The sequence below is a fragment of the Pygoscelis adeliae genome, unplaced genomic scaffold (genome assembly GCF_000699105.1).
Source record: "Pygoscelis adeliae isolate BGI_AS28 unplaced genomic scaffold, ASM69910v1 Scaffold156, whole genome shotgun sequence".
Classification (NCBI taxonomy): Eukaryota; Metazoa; Chordata; class Aves; order Sphenisciformes; family Spheniscidae; genus Pygoscelis; species Pygoscelis adeliae.
This window is the reverse complement of record NW_008825016.1, coordinates 4,543,080-4,559,545: the sequence shown is the minus strand read 5'-3', so window position 1 is coordinate 4,559,545 and position 16,466 is coordinate 4,543,080. Positions and strand designations below refer to the sequence as shown.

Here is a 16,466-nt window from a genome sequence, read left to right as displayed (position 1 = left end):
CAAGCTCTGTGGTTTTTCTAATTTTAGGGTTATTTTAGAACATTTCACTTCCTCTCGTCACAAGACCTAGAATTAACTGTCTCAGGATGCTGCATCTGCACTACAGAGGGCCGAGATTTTTTGCTTTGATTTAGTAAATTGCCCTTATAGCTCTTGGTAACTTACGATGCAAAAAGCAGTATCTTACCCTGTATACTCTCTTCTTTCATGTCTCCTGTTGCTCCTCAGAGCGTTAGGCCAATCTTAGTACTCCAATCCAGCTTCTCTGTTTAAAATCCCATACTGTCCTAACATTTCATCCCATGTTCCTCAATCCTGGCTTTCCGTCATACATTCCCCTGTCCTCAAAACACATCTTCATCTACTTTCCGTATACTTCCACCTTAAGCCTTTTTGTTAGATCACATCCTCTGCTCTCACCTGAAAGCACAGGTTACTGAACTGGCTCAGTCGCTCTGCAGGCTGCCATCAGAGTCAGGATTTGTTCCTTCCACAAACTCCAGGGAGTCGCTGCAAAGACAACGGTCTAACAACTGCTCTGTCTGTGGTAAGGGCTCCTGGATGCACTTAAACCCTGTGGTAAATATGAAGTGTGTTACCCATTTTTTCTCTGAGGGATTATACCTTGACAAATCTTCTGTGGTAAGGGGATGTGGGTGCTTACTACCGAGGAGTTGATACGCAGTGAACGTTTTCTAATTGTATCAAACCTTGTTGTAGTGTGAGTGAACCAAGCAAATTACGTAATTTTATGGGCCTGGGAAAACCGTTTGGGGGGGCACTAATTAAATGCTTTGCTTCTCACTGAAGATGTCATTCTTTGGAGTGCTAATGCTAGAAGCAAGGTTCTTGTCGTGGTTGAGTCAGCTGATTCAAATTATCTTTGCTGTTGAGTGGCAGTTTCATCTGCAGAGCCCAACAATAGTTATCAAGGAATTTTTGACAGTCCAAGGGAGTTATTCCAGTTTTCCCTTACGTTCTAAGTCTCCAGTGTATGATCCAAGATTTACCTGCGAAGAGTGAGTACAGGGACGTTAGGTAAGGAAGGCTGAAAGCATCTGACAGTTTCCTTCTGGTTCTTATCAGTGGAATAGACCTCAGATGAGACAAGGTCAAAGTGGGAGTGAAAGTGTGGCAAAACATACGTTTCAAAAGGCATTACTTTGCTTGCTTTTGGTTACCGATGAATCTCTGAAATGGAATTTGAGAGTTTAAACAAGCAGCATTGGAGTGGTTTGGGGGAATGAATCTGAATTACCCTTTGTTTCAGGAGAGCTTTCTGGTAAAGGCAACATGGGTTGGCAGGAGAAAGTCTATTGACTTTTTAATAACTTGCTAGATTTCAGGCAGTTACCTGGTCATAGTGTTGAGGTGGAGGAGGAGGGAAAAAAGAGAAGAGACCAGGGGTGAGGGAGGAGGTGGAAATGAGGAAAGGAGTCTTGAAGTAGGAGGAGGAGGGAACCAGAAAAGAAAGAACTGATTGAAACTTAGGGTGTTTACAGAGGGGCGTAAGAAGAGAAGGTGTAAGTTGGGAAGAAGTAATGAGAAAACAAGAGAAGACTAGTCAAAGACTACAAGGAAGGCTAGTAGTAGAAACTTCATTTAAAAAAAAAAAAAGGGAAAGACAGAGGAATGTGTAGAACAGATGTAATAATGTCAGGCCTGGCATGAAAGGACCTGGAAAGTGGGAGAGAACTTTAAACTGTATAGTTCTGATCTCTGAAAAGGGTGGTACCACACGCACAGATGGGAAAGGAAGATCAAAAGCAGGAACAGAATGTGAAAGGAAATCATGGACAGGAAATTGTTGAGGAAATCTGTGGAAGTAGAAAATACTGTAAGGAGATAGAAACTAGAATTCAGTTTAAGAAAGATTAAAAGATGGTAAAGGTAGCGAGAATGGTAGTAAGGGCTCAGTTTGGAGAAAAAACATGACAGGGAAGGGATGTGCTGTTACTCCTTTCATTTGTTGTCAGCACTTCTGTGATCTGAAGAAGAGGAAAAGTTGCAACATATGTGTGTATATATATCTCTGAAATGGTCCTGCAGATAAATCCTGGGAACAGTGTGCACCTTTTACTGTTTTTCTAAAGTGATACTGAGCTTTGAAAGACTGTCTCTCTACTTTGACATGGGTAACAAGAAGGATCTCTTAAATTGTTTGTTTCAAAAGTAAACTGTTCTGTTTGTCCTGTAGGAATTTGCTTGTCTTAACTAAAGAGCATTTATGACTTTGGAGACTTTTTTTTTTTTAAATCTTCCTTCAATGAAGGGCAACTGTTGCAGAGAAGAAAAAATAAATGGGGCTGATAGGGTACCAACCCCTGAACATGACCATTCAGTAAATTGTTCACAGAAGGAGGTGACCGTCACAAGATAAATCTCTTCATTTCTTTGTCAGTGAATACATGCGTTGTGAAATCTTCACATTAATGGGAAATCTGAAAATTGGATGCTGCTGTAATATAAAAAGGATGAAAGGGGGAAAAAAAGCGGCATTGATGTATTACTACTGGAATGATCATCAATAGAAAAGAGAGAGTATGCACTGTTTTTCACAGATAGTCCATTGTGTCCTGTAGGGATTTCCTTTCTCTTGTCTGCTTATGAGAAGGGTACTAGGCTATTTGTCTTGACTACTACATTGAGTTAACAACTTTCAGCCCTTCTCAGATCTGTCTGCTTCCAGAAGGATGCGAGTATTATCACACGCGCTTTATTGTTAAAGCCTTGCTTTACCTTGTCATTCATTTATCAGGAAAAGCAAAGACAAGCAAGCACAATGAGAGCAGCAACTTTTAATGTCGTTATTTCTAAATTTAAGATTTTTCCAAGGTTTTTCTTGGTCTCTGATTCCTCCCTGAGCTTCCATGGATTCTGGAGGGTTACCAAGATGCTCAGGGAGCTGGAGCAGTTGCAGTATGAGGAGGGGCTGAGGGAGAGGGGCTTGTTCGGCCTGAAGAAGAGATGGCCTCAAAAGACCTAATGGCAGCCTTCTGGTACTGCAAGAAGGTTATTGCGGAGATGGAGTCAGTCCACAGTGGTGCATGGTGGGAGGATGAGAGGCAACACACACAAGCTGAAACAGGAGCTTTTCCAGCTGGGTTTAAGGAAGAACCTAGGATGGTCAAGCTGTGGAACAAGTTGCCCACAGAGGTTGTGCTGACTCCATCCTTTGGGTTTTCAAGACCAGACAGGCTAAAAGCCCTGAGCAATGTAGTCTGACCTCACGGCTGACCATACTTTGAGCAGGAATTGGGCTAGAGACGACCTGAGGTGCTTTCCAGCCTGAATTACTATATGGATCCCGTAAGAGAGAGGAAAAGAAAACAAAACACACGTTGGAAATACCATATATCGGTATCACAAACAGACTAACAACTGGGTCATCTGGCTTGCCTGCGTACCAAAGGCTCAGCAGACAAAGAATGGAAGCTCAGCTCATCTTCAGTAGCCGTCAAAAATTACCAAACTCCTACGATGGAAAAGGTAGTTAGATGAGCGGGTAGAAGTGAAGACCATCTTCCTTTAGGATGAGGTTTCGAAGAGGCAGAAATACAGGTGATGCTGAGAGCATCTTCTTGACTGAAGAAGGGCAACAACCGACATGCACAGGCGTTTCCTACTTCCAACATTTGGTTACACTGGTAATTCTCATCTGGCATGATGATGGTTGTCACCCAGCTGCGTCTGCCTTTCACTGAGTTGGCGAGCTGCTGTCCCCTGAGAGACATTCAAAGTACATCAGCACTAACAAGTGAAAGATTAACCAGAGAAAATCATGATCATTGATTCACAGCTTTGCTGTGGTAAGGGCAGAATGTCCTGATGCGGCAGAGAATAAAGAAGAGAGACTGGTGTTAATCGAAAATCACCAGTGTAATATCTTCACAAGTGCTTTTCTTTGTTCTGCTAACACCTCTTTTGTTTGTTAAATTTTTGGATGTTTTGAACAGGTTGAAATCCAAACTTAGGCTCAAAGATGTGATCTTCTTTTAAAGTGTCACTGTGTACACATCATGGTACGTTTCTGTAAATACTGCAGTGATACCAGCCTTAACCTATCAGGAGGGCTGGTCAGAGCAGAGTGGAAAGTTTCTGCATTGTAGCACATTAAAAGACAGCAAAGTTGCAGACTTTGGGCAAGGTTCGTGTTCTTCTATCATACACACGAGAGAATTCGTCGAAGCAGAACACTAAGCACATACTCGAAGCGTAACTTCCTTAAAACAGGCAACCCAGGTACTTCATGCTAGGTAGAGAGTGGATCTCTGTGTTTCCGATGCTGATTTTTAATGAACCTTGAAATAGCGAGTAAATTCTTACAGACTAAAATAATGCTAGAGTGCCAGTTTTCAAAATGATGTGAGGAAGTCCTGTCCAAACGTGGTCTAGACAGCCTGAGATCAGCCCTGAACCTCATATTAGAAAAACCATTGAAGGAAACAGCTAGAAGAAAATTAAAAGCCTGGAAGGTTAATTATTAATGACAAAGTACAGAACAGGTCTTATCAAATGAATATGGGAGGAGATGGCAACTTTTTAGCTGATTAAGGAAACGATGGATATGTTTCAACATCTTTAAGCCTTTTCTGTTTCATTGCATTCTGATTTTAAATACGTATTTTACACTATCAGCAGATTGTATGTTAAAAGGGTTATGAACGGTTTACTGCCGAATCAAAAATAGTTTTTGTGGCATTATCACTGACTGAATAGCTGCATCAAGTAAGATTGTACTTCTGTTCAATGTTTTCTTCAATAACCCAGAAGAAAATTCAAGTGTTTTTAAGTGATACTCGTTAGAAAAGTAAACAATGAAAAGGACAGGTTAATGTGGATTGCTTGGCAAGCAGGGCACGTCCAAAAAATGTTATGGTTAAACTACGCATCTTTTGACCAAAGAATTCAAGCTACACTTAGAGGAGGTAAGACTCTACGCTGAAAACGTAGGATCCTGAAAATGATCTGGGTGTGGAGGTGGACGAGAACTGCTATGTCTCCTACACGGTGTTTTAAGGAACTAGCTAGTCTGATTTTGGATGTATAGGTAAAACTAATAACGGACCGGAAAGTGGTGTTACATCCAAGTACATACAGTGAGACCAATAGTGAGCAGCTACATACTTGTTAGCATCATCATTTAAAAAGGGTATTGGAAAAATTGGGAAAGACTCAGAAAAAAGCCCTTCCCCCAGTTATTTGATACCCGAGGTCAAGATCTTCTAGTAAGAGATTTAAGGAACTCTATTTTGGTTTATTAAAAAAAAAAAAGAGAGAAACTACTGGATTTATGTCAGGTCCCACAAAAATATACCATTTTAACAGGGTTATCAATATCAGAGAGAAAAGTGACACAAGATTTAAGGACTGGGACTTGAAATCAGAATAATTAAAATTAGTTATCTAGTTGATAAAGATGGTAATAAACCCCTGGAATGTATTTTGATTTGAATGATTGAATTCCCACATTGGTATCAGTAGGATTACACATAAATACAGGCATTAATGATGAAGGGCGTTATCCCAAGTGTCTCTCCAGAATTCGGTTCTTTCTCATTTTAGACCGAGTGAGAGAGATGTAGTGGGATCCTAAAAAGGGACTTCTCAGCCCGATTTCTGCTCTTTACGTAATGAGGAGTGCCACCCGTCCATTGTTATCACTCCGGCATCAAGAAAAAGAGAAGAAAAGTGAACAGTCTTGGTCCCTAGTGAGAGAGAGTTTTTCAAGTTAAATTGAGGAATAGGACACCTGTTCTTTCATGCACGTTTGTTTTATGTTAAACAAGGTAATCTTGTTTGAGCTTAAGCTTTTGTATCTGAAAGAAATGAAGCTTGTGAAGGGAGTATATGTGCAAAGCGTAAAATATTTTCTGCAAGCATTATTGATGCAGCTGTTACTCTACATCCAATTACGGAAAGTAGCACATGGTTAGACAGCTTTATTTGCTGCAGAATCAATCTCTGCCTGACTTTGTTACAGGTAAGAGACTAAAACCAGTTTTATGAAGTGATGAGAGGAGTTCCGAAGTGCAATAGCAATGACATCATGTGAGACCATTAAGCAGACTTAATTATGAATATATAGTACGTAGCAATTCTGAAAGGTAGAGGACAAACGTTTCGAACTTGCTGTAGTCTCGTAGTCCTGGCACAAAAAATCCTTTAAGCATCAAGGAGCTTGTATTCAGTGTTTTTCTGCACTCTGTTAATTTTTCTTCATCATTTTTAATAGTAGACGTTAGGACTTCACACTTCCAGTTATTGGCTTTACCTGTCGTGTGAATATTCATAAGACTAGATGGAGGTGTTGAGAGGAAGATACATCTCAAAGCAGCTGCCGTGTTTCTGTTCTCTCTGCACTGATCTTCGAGTTTTATTTAACACCTCTAAGGGATAAGTCTGGAGACTAAAATTTATTGGGTATAAAAAATCATGGTGTCAATGATACTAGTTTCATACTTTGCCTCCTCTCCCGGCTAACCTCTCTGTTGCACGGCTGATAGGAAAAAGGGCAGACCGTCTGGCGCCAACAGCCACCCAGTCAAGTTTTAAACTTGAAAACAAAACCACTGAATTTGTTCCTTAGCATGAGCAGAAAGTGGGTTGTTTTAGTTCTTGCATATTATTAATCGCTATTGCTATGTATATAAAACCGGTAGTCTGTAACACTTGTACACTGAATTAACTGTGACTATACAGTAGCATGGAGCTGCCGCTGTACAGCTGGCACTGATGGCCGAGGTCCTCGTTAGTCTCCAAGGTGAAGGCGATGAGGCTGGAGAGCTCTTCCACCAGAGGAAGTGTCTGTCTTCCTCTCTCCCCGCTCATTGTTGGTGTTTTATCCCTCTTGCCCCCCCGCGCCCCACCTAAAGGGGGATTCGGCTGCTCCTTAACTTGGTTTTGCTTTTGCCAGTCATGCGTCTTGTGCCTCGGGCAGGTTCCCCTGCCCGTTATCCTTCCCTTGTGCTTGTTTTGGTCTTTATCTTGTTACTTCTGTCGCTTGGATGTCTCGAAAGTGCAACTGTGCAAGCCTGTCTTTGCTGCTTGGATGGTTACATTGCTCACTACATGAAATGCTTGCACGTAGTGTTGGGCTGTGCCATCGCAGTATTACGAAATATTTGCATGCTGGTCGTTCTGCTATTTAAGTGTGCTTAGATTTGGGTTCCAGGCAAGCTAATGTTAATTATTCCCAGATTAATACACTTAGAGCTCTCCCAGAGCTTTTCTACTTAAGCTACACTAGCCACAAACCTTGCTCTGTATCATTATTACTTGTGATTCCGGTAAAGAAAGAGAATAATCTCAGATGGCTAAAGGTTCAAGAGAAATCTAAATTCAGGGTGACAATCTTTGTACTTAGAGCCAGATCCGGTGGACCTGCCTACCCTTTTTTTGACCTCAGAACGCATCATCCTTTGGTCAACACGGGGACACTTCAGTCTTTCCTTTCAATGTATTTATCCCATCAGAGGTCTCTGTGTGAAGTCGGTCTGGGCTGCCGTTCTGAAGCTGTGGCTATGCAGACACCCAGCCCGTAGGAAATTTGTTCAGCGTCTTCCTGTGTTGTGCTGTAGTGCTAACTAAAATGTGAGCTTGCAATACTGCATCGCCCGATTCAAACGTGCAAATTGTAGACGCTAAATGAAATGCAGTCAAGCAGAGAACCTGCCTGTGTTAGAGACACCAAGGGAAGAGTTCTCGGTTTTCTTGGTAATATTTAAATGTTTATGGACAACCTTGAGCATGAATTACTATTTTGTTATCAAAAGTATTTTATTATTTTCCATGTTATTTTGGAAAGATGCACAGGGGGAGACCTGTGTCCCAACGAGGATATAAAATTGGTTTTCATTCAGCCTCTTAGAAGAGAGGCAAAGTCCCACTGTAAAAATTGAAACATGAAAGGCCGGGGGGGATCTTATACGAGGATGCATTTTCTTGTTCCTGAAACGCAGAATGCCCAATTTTTCTAAGAAAGGCTCGAATACCTTTGAAGGGGAAATGTTCCCCTCCAGCTGGATTCTTTCTGCAAGCTGGCTATCTTGAGCGTCACTGTGGTAAAGGAGGTTAACCTGTTAACCTCTTCCCACTTCCTAAAATGTCCAGGCAGTGAAGGTGTAAAATGTTTTCTTCTCTTGAATATCTTTTTTTCTGTGCAATGTTTATTCTCTGGCTGAAGCATTCTGGACTTCATCTAGCATAAACATACTACGCAGACACAGCAATCTTGTGTCTTTGTCTCACGTGTGCTAGAGTTAGACTTAGCAAATTTTAGATTGGCTGAAAGATGTAGTGTTACTTCAGCGTCTTCCAGATTATTCCAAGTAACCCAAAACTCATCATTGCAAAAACCCATCACTGCAATACAGGGCTATTCTACTGGGGAAAAAAAACCCCAAACAAATGACAACCTCTAATAGTTAAATGAACACAGTTCTCCTAGATGTAACTGGATGTTACAGTCTTACCGGTCATTTTTATTAAGTTATATACATACAGAAGTTGTAAGTGGTACAATAAAATCTGTAAGCTAGAGGACAGATTTCAAGTTCACTTCTTTTGCGGTCGTTGATTTGTCAACTAAAAAAAATCTGGCTTGGCTGACTAGTACAAAAAAACAATGCATTGGGATACAGATAATTTTAATATACTTTTACAATGTATACATCTTATACGAGAGAGTGAGAATTCTATTACTTGCTAGTATTTCAAAGTATTGATTTCTTTTTTAGCTATAATTATTTCTCAATATCCAAGATTTAGTATCATACATCAGTTATTTATTATGGTTGGAAAAGTGACAGAAAATGATGTTTTGATCCTATACTTACTTTCTTTGAAGGTACAGCTGCTCAGTTTAGAGGAAACTTGTTTTGTACAAATACTTGCATGAAGGCAGCAGCATACCGTAGCCATGGAATATTAAGCTATGTACATCGAGATAATCATCGTCTCCTTCACACACTGGGAGCGGTGTCTTGACTTTTAGCTATATGGGTCATCTTTCAGTAGAAAATGTCTCTTTGCACTCTAATTTGCATAAATTTATATGGAAATCAAAGAAAATAAATACGGATGAATGTGATAATAGGTAAGTTTGCACTTCACACGTCTTTTTCGGAAGTGTCTCTGTTGCTGCTCAGTCTTCTATTTTCAATTTAAATTCCACTTTTCCTTCATACGGATCATGAACGTTATCAAAGGTAATTCCAGCTCCAATGATTTTGCACACTATTTGAAGTTCTACGTTCCTCGTAATGTTGAGAAATTTCACAGCTACCAAAGGATTGCTGTAGCTGGGCTAGGAGGGGGGGGAAAAAAAAAAAGTAATTTTACAACACCAATTTAAAAATGAAGTCTTTAAAATTAGCCTTCTCTCCAGGTCCCGTAAGATTGCAGAGATGCTCCATACATCTCATCTTACGCAAAGATAAAGAAGAAAAGCGATGCTGAAAGACATGAGCCACCCACCTGTGCCTTTTTTCCGTAGTAGGGGAAGTAGTGCAGGTTGAAGGTACCATTCACGGGGTAGTAGTCCACCTCCAGCGGGCGAGACTCGTCACCCTGTTTGTAAAGCAAGAAAGCAGCTCTGTCGGCTGGGCAATCGTAAGCCAGCCCTGGGCAAGTGTTTTACCGCCGCTAAAAGCGGCGCCGCGTGTATTAAAACTCAAGTTCAGCAGTCTGTTTAGCGCTGGTCTTATTTTTATGTTTCAAATAAAAGTGGAAATCTCCCGCTGTTACTATTGCCAAGAAAACCGGGCAAGTGTCCTTTCACAGCAGCTGTGAATTCGGTGAATGGGGACCTGCTGAAACGTGCAGAGAGCCTGAAGGAGCTGCTCTGAGGTGTGAACTTCACTGGTGGGAGCTGAAAGCAAAGAGCAAATGTTCTTTGCAGCACGGAAAAACAATTTTTCAGGTGGTTTAAAATGAAGCAAACATTTTTTTTGTTGTTCTTAGGATGTCTGCTGGTGCAAGAAATTGCACGGAACTGAGAATACTCCCAGTATTTGGCCAGAATGGTCTGATTTCCAGAGCTGGAGGGTAATCTTTCTGGTCGCAACTTGCTGTCAGAGCTGCAGTGCTTGAAATTTTTGAGACTCGGACCTCGTACACTTACCACATATGTGCAGTCCACTCTTGGTGCCGTGCCGTTGCCAGGGAAAAACTTGATAATCTGAAATAGAAAGCACACATTTGGTCATCTTGGAAATTGTTTTGAGATAAAACCAAGCAAACAAAACAACTGGGCTTCAGAGGCTGCTTAATGTGTTTCTGCGTAAGGCAAACGGATCACCTCATCTTATGCACCCGGGTGAAAAAAACCATGTTGTGGCTGGATATTTAAGAAGCAGGACTCCCTGCTGCCCGGGATGGGCACTGCAGGCGGGCTCTTTCCTGGCCGCACCTCCCGGCAAGTCCCACCTCATTTGCCTGCCTGTACTCCTTGCTCTCCGCCGGGGGTCTCTTAAAGCAGCTGGTCGTGTGAAAATAAAGGAAAAGCTGAATCCCTGTGCCTTATCATATATGCCATCATATGCCTTATTAGGAAAACTTGGCTTGGGCAGAAACTCTTGGTCCCGTTTGATCCTACAAAAATAGTGGGGTCGCACCCTGTAGCAGCAAAGGCAAAAGGAGGTAAAGCCCCCCCGGGCACTATCCGCCTGCCTTTCCCCTGCCAGGGCTGGTGTGCAGCCCTGCTGAAGGAGGCAAAGGCTTTTTGGGGAAAAGCCTGTGGTTCACCTGCCAAAATCAGGGGCGCAGCTCTCCTCTCACAGCTGGACCTTGCACAGATTCTTGGAAATATTCACTGCCTGAGCCTAGGGTGCAAGCCCAACCGAAAATGAAATGATTTTGTCTGTCAGGAGCTGGTGGAGAATACGAATTCTTCACTTTGTACTGAGCTAGGAGACTCAGAATCTTACCTGAAAACAAAAATAAAATGCTTATGCCTTTGTCTATGTCCTAAAAAAATTAAAGGAGGCATGGAAGATTCCCTTTTTCCTCTTAAAAAAAAAAAAGTGTTTGTAGTTTTTACTGAAGAAAAAAAAAAATCCACCAGGTTTGAATTTTGTTTTTACAGGTTCTGCTAAAGATTTTCTTTGCGGCCTGGAGAAATAAGGTGTGCAAGTATCGCCTCTCTGAAATCACTTCAGTTACTGTCGCATTTTAACGCCTTAGCTTGAAGGCACAGGATCACGGTATTGCAGAATGAAACTGTTTTATGTACTAGTTCGTTGGATGAGAGCGCTACGGAGGTGCTAACGAAACTAAACAAACCCCAAAGCTTTAGAGTTGGTTTACGGATCACTTTTCCCTATGTTATTTTCCTAGGGGTGGTGACAAAGTCTTGCTATTTTTCTGGTCACTCCAGAGGTCTCTCGGGGAAAAGCACGTGAATTTGTCTTCCCAGTACAAAGCAGAGATTTAGAGCCCATGGCAGCAGACAATGTAGCAGCTCCCCAGCGGAGACTTGAGCTGTCTGGGGTTTTTTTGGTGAATTCTTTCCTGCTCAGCACCTTGAGCTTGTACTTACCCTGTTCATTTTTATAATAAAACAGGGTTTTCCTTCTGGGAATCCAAAAGTAGGGTCTGTGATGCCAGAGCAGTTTTGAAGCATATCTGAGGTAAATTTGCAGGATAGTTTTGTTTTATTCGGGCCATCGAAGGTGTCCTGGATGAAGTATGTGTCACTGGTGCAGTTGATGTTCAGACGCTGAGCAGCTGGCGTATATGCTGCATGTGCAAAGGAAGAAAGAAAAATTCCCCTCTGAAGCTTTTCATATATAAATTATACATCTCAGTATCAGGCTGGAGGTTATATCATGGGAAACTGTACTTCAAGTGAAGTTGGGATTAGATGGAATGAGGAAAGTTTAAATTGTTTGGGTTTGGGGTTTTTTTTTAGAATACCCAGGCAAAGCAACGAAAGAGATCAAATTGAGTTAAGGCTGGCAAATTGTGTTGATAGCTCCATATAAATTCCATTTCAAATATGTTTTTTTTCAATATGTGTATGAGAAACACAGAAATATGATATTAAGGCTCACAAGGGATATAAACGTATTAAGATATGAACAGGCGAATGGAGCACCTAGCCTACTTCGACTATACTCTCTGATGGCACTATGCAACGGCTTCACAAGACTTACTATGGCACTTTGATATTTGTAGCCACGGACAATATTAGATTAATTTAGATGAGACTAGTTTTGAAGACCTTTTTTTACCCTCTTCCTTCAAATTTTCTATTAGCCTATTTTATTAAGGCTATTCAGGATTTTAAAAAGTAAACGCTCTGAAGCAGCAACTAAAAGCTCTGCTTTAATAGACATATTTACATACGTTTGATTTCTAGATTCATGAGGTGATCTGCTCGTCCCTTTCAGAAGATGCATTTTCCACTCAAAACCTCTGATTTCAGAAGGACAAATAGAAAATGGGAACACTGACTTAAGGTCCTCAGACACCCAATAAGGGAGATGTGACAGCACGTTTCTTCAATATTGGGCAGGAAACCTCATTTTTACCTGTCAGAAAAGTCCGAAGAGTTGTCACTAAACCTTCCCAGGTTTTGTTGTCGGATACGTTGTAATAAATCTGTAGTCCTCTATCCCCATAAACATCGGGTCGTAACGTTACACCTTCACGGGGGAAGAAAAGGGAAGGCAAAGCAGAGGAGAGGTGCCAGGCACAGATTTGTTTATCTAAATTGACAGTAGCGATTACGCTGCATCAAGGCTCGTTATTGTACGTGTACGAGATCCCCAGGCTTTGCTGGAGAGGATTTAACCACGTACGGAAACCATCTCAGCTCTTGAGTTGTTCAACCAAAAACCCAAAGCCTCTGCTACTGCTAAACTCTTTTCATGTATACCCGTGCTGCTATCAGAACAGCTTGCAAAATCATTCCAGCAATCGCACTGGATTTCCCCAGGACTTGTAAAAATAACAGTTATAAAAGTCGCGTCACGTTAAAGAAACAGATCGTACTGCAGTGTGAGAAACAGCTTTTGAAAAAGCCACGCTTAATATTTTACAGGAATTTTGCCAGCAAACATCAAGCTTACTGAATATTGGGAAAGGAAACTTCAAATTCAGCAATGGGCAGACAGAATAATTTTTAGAGCTACAGCTTCAAAAAAGTCATTTTTTCCTTCCCATTGCTGGTAAAAAACAAGCTATTGGGGGGGGGGAAGTTTTAGCAGTAAGCACTGATGATCTCTCGCTGATATTGTCTTGTCCCTCCCCAGCCTCACTTCGTGTCCCATAAATCTTTATTTCTAATCCCATGCGTCTTTGCCTGTCTTATTTTTACTTGCTTGGCTGCTGGCACAGCACATCCCAGGCTGCTCGCCCCAGCGCCCCTCCATCTTGCTGGGCACCCCAAAACCCTCCGGGGTGCTTGGGAGGCTGGAGCAGAAGCCAGGGTTTCCCCAGCAGCTGACCCCTGCCCGTGGGGAGAGGAGGTATATGTTTATATATATTAAAATATATATATATATAAAAATGAATAAATGATTTTCTTTTTTTTTTTAAAGCCTGGAAGTGTTTTCAGGTGGAGGTTAAACTTTGCAGGGATTGTTTGGGGAGAATCAACCTAATTTATTCCACGTTTGTCTCCCCTCGCGCCCGGGCTCTGCCGATGCCTCTCAGCCCAGCCCAGCCCCTCGCAGCCGCGGCGGGAGCCTGGGGGTTTAACTCCCCGCCGGGCAGCAGCCGGCCGGACCGTGGCAGTACCTGGGGATTTCAGCTGGTCTTGGTAATCCGGCTCGTACGGATTCACCGTCCTCATTAAAGAATAAATGGAGAGTGCGAACAGCCCCGACATCACCACGTAGAAAGCCAGGTAGTACAGGCTGATCCACACTGTGGAAAAAAATGAGGGCAAAATCTCATTTTTCGAGCAAGGTGGTGCAGTGATCCCTCCGCATCCGGGACCGTCCCGGCATCAGCGGCCGTCTCCTTTCCGCCCTTGGCCCCAGGGAGGTTTTCCCTGCAAAGGGACTGTTGTTCTGGATCTTTTTCTCTACACTCAAAAGAATATTCTTCTAGAAAAATTTGGCTGTAAATTTGTTCAGTTTTACAAGGATTTTTGAAGTAGTTGCTGCTTAGCCCAGATTATTTAAAGCTTAAAAGATTGTGTGGCTTCTGAAGTCACTTCACGTATTAAGACCATTTATCTGCTTATTAACATGGACTAAGCACCACAGCTGAGGTATTTCCTCGACAAAAACAAGTTGCTCCTTGTGTTATTTGGATGACAGATGTCAGTATTTCAGGTGTGTTGATTTTAGACCTATATCACTTCACTGCCTTTTACAGCTGAAATCACCTTCAGCGAAATGTGTCATCTTGCTATTTTGTTCTGGTGTGAGATGTAGAATAATGTTGTGTTTCTGTCTGTATGTGCATAACGTGTCTTACAGGCAGCTGGTGCCCTACAAGCAGCCAGTGAGTATTTTGGGGGGGCCGTCAGAAACCGCTCCCTGTAAATATCGGCGCCTCATAGCACTTTCTTCTCTCCAAAGTGGAAAGGCTCCCATTTCGGTTTGATTTTCTGTAAAATCATGGTTTTAAGAACAGCTAATAAGCTACACTCACGGGCTTCACGGCAGAAAAAAATTGTCTGGAAACTTGCGGCTACTCTTACGGCCTGTGGGAAGAGCAGGGACCTTCCTTACAACGGTCAGGGCTGCCCTTCCCAGAAGGTAGATCAGAAAACACATCGTCATCACAGACACAAGTGTGCATTAGCACGCGGTGATAAGAGAGAAGATCTGCTGAGCAAACAATAATTTGGAAAGGAATTTTGGAAAAGCAAAATGTGTTTCCAGAGAATTGGACAAAACCCACCGACTAAGCAAAATTCTCCATGTACCAGAACCCCCTATAGCCAGCAGTGTCAGAATCATACTGCAACCGCCCCCCTTAGCTATTAATAAGTTAATTGTTAATGTGTTAAGTTTTGTCCTTTTGAAATATTTGGTCCAAAATCAGTTTAAAGTCGTCTTATATTTGCGGGAACTACTTAGATCAATGTTTTGATCTGATTGATTCAGCCTACGGGGCCACCCTAGAAGTGGCTCAGAAGCATATATGCGAACTGAGGTCTTCAACAATTACAACACATCTACCACCACATTATGTCCCGTTCATTAGGATGATCCCCCACCCAAGATTTTTAAGTATATCAGAAGGAAGAGAAGACTCCTGTGTAGGAAAACCTACCCCAGTTAATTAAGGTCCTTCCCATAAAAAGCTTTGTTTCTGGATTCCAGACAAAACGGCGGAAATTCTCCATCCGCTCGCTGCAGGTCTTTTTTTCATTTAAAGTTGCCATTTTCTCACAAAATTTCCCCAAAACGCGTCCTCCTCAGAAATTAAGAAATTCAACCGGTGCTCAAACAGTCGCCCAAGAGAAACACTTTGGTTTTTATACCTTCTTCTCCGCTGAAGGTCAACGAGATTACTTCCTATACCAATGAAAGCCCCTGCTCACCATTATCAACCCGCAGCAGATACAATTCTTTATAAAGGGTGTTGATAATGCTCGGTGTTGAGGCTGGCAAAGAAAAGTTAGTTCCTATCAAATGCCCTTCTCCTTTCTCTTGGCCACCTTAGCAGACGGGCAGAGTTACGCATTTTGCCGCGCGCCCGTAGGGCTTGCGATAGACTCGGTGCGATAGCTGTTATCAGAGCAGATAAAACGAAGGGGAACTTGTTTCTCTCTAGGTTTTCTTTTCTTTTTTTTTGGTTCCAATTAACCTGCGAAGAGTGGATGTAGTTCTCCCACTACAACCTGTAGCCATCTGTTGGGATATAGGGGATCGCAGCGGGAGTGAGTGGGGAAAAAGCACCGTTTCCCAGAGTGTTTGCCATGTTGCGCAGCCGGGGAAATTAAGATCAATCTTTTTCTGTTTTCTGTGGGGAATGTTTTCAGGTGATCTCTAACGATGCTAACTCAACTTTGGAGGGTATCCCCACCTTGCTTGCTGACTCTCCCTGCCTCTCTCTCAGCACGCCACCAGAAAAGCCAGAAGAAAGATGGCTGAAAAAGAAAAAATAATATAATAATAAATAATATAATTTATAACATAATAACATAACAAAAGTTTTGCCTTACAGGTATATGACAAGGCAGAGCGGAGAACATACGGGTGTCATTTAACTGCCTTTTCTATCTGCTTTACAGCCAAAGGCTCTGGCATGCTCAGAGGCAGACGCCCAACCCCGAGCTCGCTCCGTGCACAGAGGAGCAGGACTGAAACGTGTCCCCAGCAGCCCCCCGCGGACGGAAAAGCAAAGGGCGCGTGGCAAATGGCTGAGCCGACGGGCTCTCTAAACGCCCCCCCTGCAAGGGGAGCTTGGGTTTTAGAAAGCCCTTCCAGGCACGCTGGTGTGCTTGCCGCTTGTCGAAGTTGCTTGCTAATGCTCTTACTCTCTTATTGGACCCCAGTACT

The 16,466-nt window shown here is 42.4% G+C and overlaps 1 protein-coding gene across 2 annotated transcripts; it reads right to left on the bottom strand.

Moving 5' to 3' along the window:
- Positions 1-9,145: 9,145 nt before the first annotated feature.
- On the bottom strand, positions 9,146-15,481 carry ATP4B (ATPase, H+/K+ exchanging, beta polypeptide). 2 transcript variants are annotated; one of them, XM_009326265.1, is made up of 7 exons: positions 15,235-15,481; positions 13,744-13,872; positions 12,534-12,647; positions 11,540-11,739; positions 10,124-10,180; positions 9,478-9,570; positions 9,146-9,307 (listed from the first exon to the last, which is right to left on the bottom strand). In XM_009326265.1, the coding sequence occupies exons 1-7, from the start codon at positions 15,344-15,346 to the stop codon at positions 9,146-9,148; spliced, it is 867 nt and encodes a 288-aa protein (XP_009324540.1). In that variant the 5' UTR covers positions 15,347-15,481. The 2 variants fall into 2 exon arrangements, with proteins under 2 accessions (XP_009324540.1, XP_009324541.1); XM_009326266.1 differs by having other exon boundaries at positions 10,127-10,180; positions 15,235-15,346.
- Positions 15,482-16,466: the final 985 nt, after the last annotated feature.